A 3,009-nucleotide genomic window follows, 5' to 3' on the forward strand; every position below is an offset into this window, starting at 1 on the left:
ACAGGCTCTGTAACGGATTTTAAGATTACTGGCCTCTCGGATTTTATCATAAATGAGCTCAGAATTTCTACAATAAGGAAATCTATTTTCAATATCACCCTACCAATGACGGCACTACAAGCTATTTATGCAGCTAAAGGGTCAGTGGCATATATAGTTAATTTAGCCGGCGATGGCGATGCTGAGTGAGTGAAAAGAAAATAAATTACATATCGCTAAGTTAGAGTGAAAAGTTGTTAATTTCACTTTTTATGAAAACTCATATTTTGATACAGAAAGCTAGAGAAATTAAAAATGCATAATTTCGAAAAAGATAAAGGCCCTTATTTTATGTTTTCTCTTTTATATTTATTGAAGTGAAAATTTGTTGAGTCCAAAAGAAGCTCCGAAAAATTCGATAAGTCCAAAATAGTACGAAATCTTTTTATAAAGATCGAATCCCTCTGATTCGTATGGTGTTTTGCTTTGATATAAATAAGGGAAAATGTTATGTTATATTCAAAGTTTGGCGAAATACTTGAAGAAAATGGCTATAATAAGTTTTTTCCTCCTGTAAAATTTTTCAATTGGGACTTAGCGACTTTTCACTCTAAGCTGGCGGTATGTGTGTTTTGGTATTCATCCTAGTTTTCAAACAGAGCTCATCTAAAGGATTTGAGTTTAAGAATCTCATTTAATTTAAAATCTGGAAAATATCTTGGCATACGAAATTTGAGCATTAAGGTATTGCGCGCTGAAAATTAAATTTTTTAGTTAATAAAAACCCTTTATTTTCTCGAAGATCACAGTTGGTGAGCTTTACATCGATTTTGAAAATTTACTTGAAGACGAGCGGATAAATGATTTCTTCCATGCATTGGTTAACGAACTAGGCCTGGAGCTTTTGACAGATCTATGGACATATGAACAAGGTTTTTTGGAGGACTATATTCAAGAGGTATATATTTAAGCAAATATTGCCCGCCTATTGGTTCTCGTGAGTGAGATCAAAATAAAATTTAAGATAATTCTAAAATAAGGGATTAAAATTGAATATTCACATAACTTTTTTCTTTTAGAGCGTCAACATTCATATTGGTCAATATACGTTAAGCGATATTATTAAAATAATTGGTGGTAGTGGTGATGGCGAGCCAATATTTGGTAGCGGGCCACCAGGTGACTGCAGGGAAAACGCAACTTTTAATGCTTCCACATAAAAATAAGCATCACAACACTGAAAAAGCTTGGTACCGAAGAGTTAGTGGCGTTATAAATACATAATTGTATAATACTAAATACTATATGTACTATATCACAATGTGAGAATGTGTTCTATCATTCTTGAATATATACATATGTTCTATTTTCGCACGTAAGGCTATTGACATTACTTTTGTTAAGGCTTATCTCTAGAATTTAAAATTGATTTTAATACAAGCCTCTTTATCAATAAAAGATTAGAAACTGTTATAAATACAACGTTAATATTGTTCACTAATTTTCTTTGTTGGATAAATACCCTGTAGGTTAAAATAACTTTAAATGCACTATGGGTCGTTCCATATGAAATCGTCTGCTGTAACTTTGAGGGAGTCTTCTTTTAATTTGAATTAAAACTTTTGAAATTCCCCATTTTTATGCTTCAACAAAATTTAGCTCTAAAATGTTTCGTTTTTAGGTATCTACTAGGGCTAATGATTTCACCCGGGTAATGAGCTACGCGGGTACCCGGGTAGCGGGTGAAGCCCTACTTAGGGTATATATAACATAAGTTTTAAAATAAAAGTCTTTGAAGACTTAAAAGTATTTATCTCAATGATAATTATTTTGAAAAAACTTTTATAATATAAGTCTTAAAATAAACGTCCTTGAAGACTTAAAAATATTCATCTCTTTGATAATTATTAAAGGACTTTTATAATATAAGTCCTTAAATCTTATTAAATTAAACAAGCAATTCTTGTATATATTGTTACGATTATCCTCGAAACCTTGAGGGATTTCCCAAATATCTTACGGCAAGGAATAGTGCCATAAAGGATGGAGGATTTACCTTGGGAGCGTTCATCGAATTAGCTGGACGATTCAATTGCAAGCCCCGGAGACCATCTTCAAGCTCATCCACCTTAGCTTTGTCCTGTTTTTCCTTAATAAGCGCTTCGATTTTATCTTGTCGTTCCTCGACTTTATCCTGTCTCTCTCTGAGTTCCGCGTTATCTTTGAATAAATTGTCTTGTAGCCGAGTAATCTTTTCATCTAGCTGTGATGACATGTACGTTTTCTGTGCTACCAGCTGAGATAACATGCGTGTTTCCTGCACTTGCAGCTGGGATGAAATCTGTGATGACATCTGTGACATGCGTGTATCCTGTGCTTGCATCATCTGTGACATGGCAGTCAATAACGTGTTCATGTCCATAGCTGCCGATGACCAAGGAGCCTTTTTCGGTTCTTCAACCTTCCCGGATGTCTGATGCACATACTTCGGCGAACATGCAGCCTCATCCTTCTGTTCGTCCTTTGCGGATGTATCGTCGGGTTTACCCTGGAAGTCGTATTTGTCCACGTCGATGCCTTCTGATTTCATAGCCTCTCGCAGCCGCGATAGTAACTCCACTTTTCTTCCGGAGATTGCTAAATTTCGCTTCTCCAACTCCTGCTTGAGTTCCTCAGTCTTTAGATCCTGAATTTTTGCCATTTTCGGAAGTTTCTCCTCTGGGATTTATTTAGCAATCCCACTTCTGACACCAATTGTTACGATTATCCTCGAAACCTTGAGGGATTCCCCAAATATCTTACGGCTCGTATCGCTGGATTGTTAAATAAATGCTCACGATGACCAAACTGCAGTACAATTAATTTTATTGTACAACAAACAATTTACAGTACTCGCTAATACAGTAAAAACACTTTACAATACTCGTTACAACGCTTTACAAAACTTGTTAACACAATTACTTATAGCTTGCTTATTCGCAACTCACTTTACTTGTCGCTTGCTTGTTATAAGTCAACTAACTCACTTCG

The 3,009-nt window shown here is 35.1% G+C and overlaps 1 protein-coding gene across 1 annotated transcript in view; it reads left to right on the forward strand.

The window, feature by feature from the left end:
* Positions 1–1,353, forward strand: part of LOC118754680 — a 7,193-nt gene extending 5,840 nt beyond the window's left edge. The window contains exons 3-6 of the mRNA XM_036489567.1: positions 5–185; positions 639–723; positions 782–937; positions 1,059–1,353. Coding sequence (XP_036345460.1) covers positions 5–185; positions 639–723; positions 782–937; positions 1,059–1,199 — 563 coding nt within the window. The 3' untranslated portion in view covers positions 1,200–1,353. The remainder of the gene's footprint in view (positions 1–4; positions 186–638; positions 724–781; positions 938–1,058) is intronic.
* Positions 1,354–3,009: the final 1,656 nt, after the last annotated feature.

This window comes from Rhagoletis pomonella, unplaced genomic scaffold (assembly GCF_013731165.1).
Source record: "Rhagoletis pomonella isolate Grant_MI unplaced genomic scaffold, Rhpom_1.0 Rhpom_scaffold_04382, whole genome shotgun sequence".
Taxonomy (NCBI): domain Eukaryota; kingdom Metazoa; phylum Arthropoda; class Insecta; order Diptera; family Tephritidae; genus Rhagoletis; species Rhagoletis pomonella.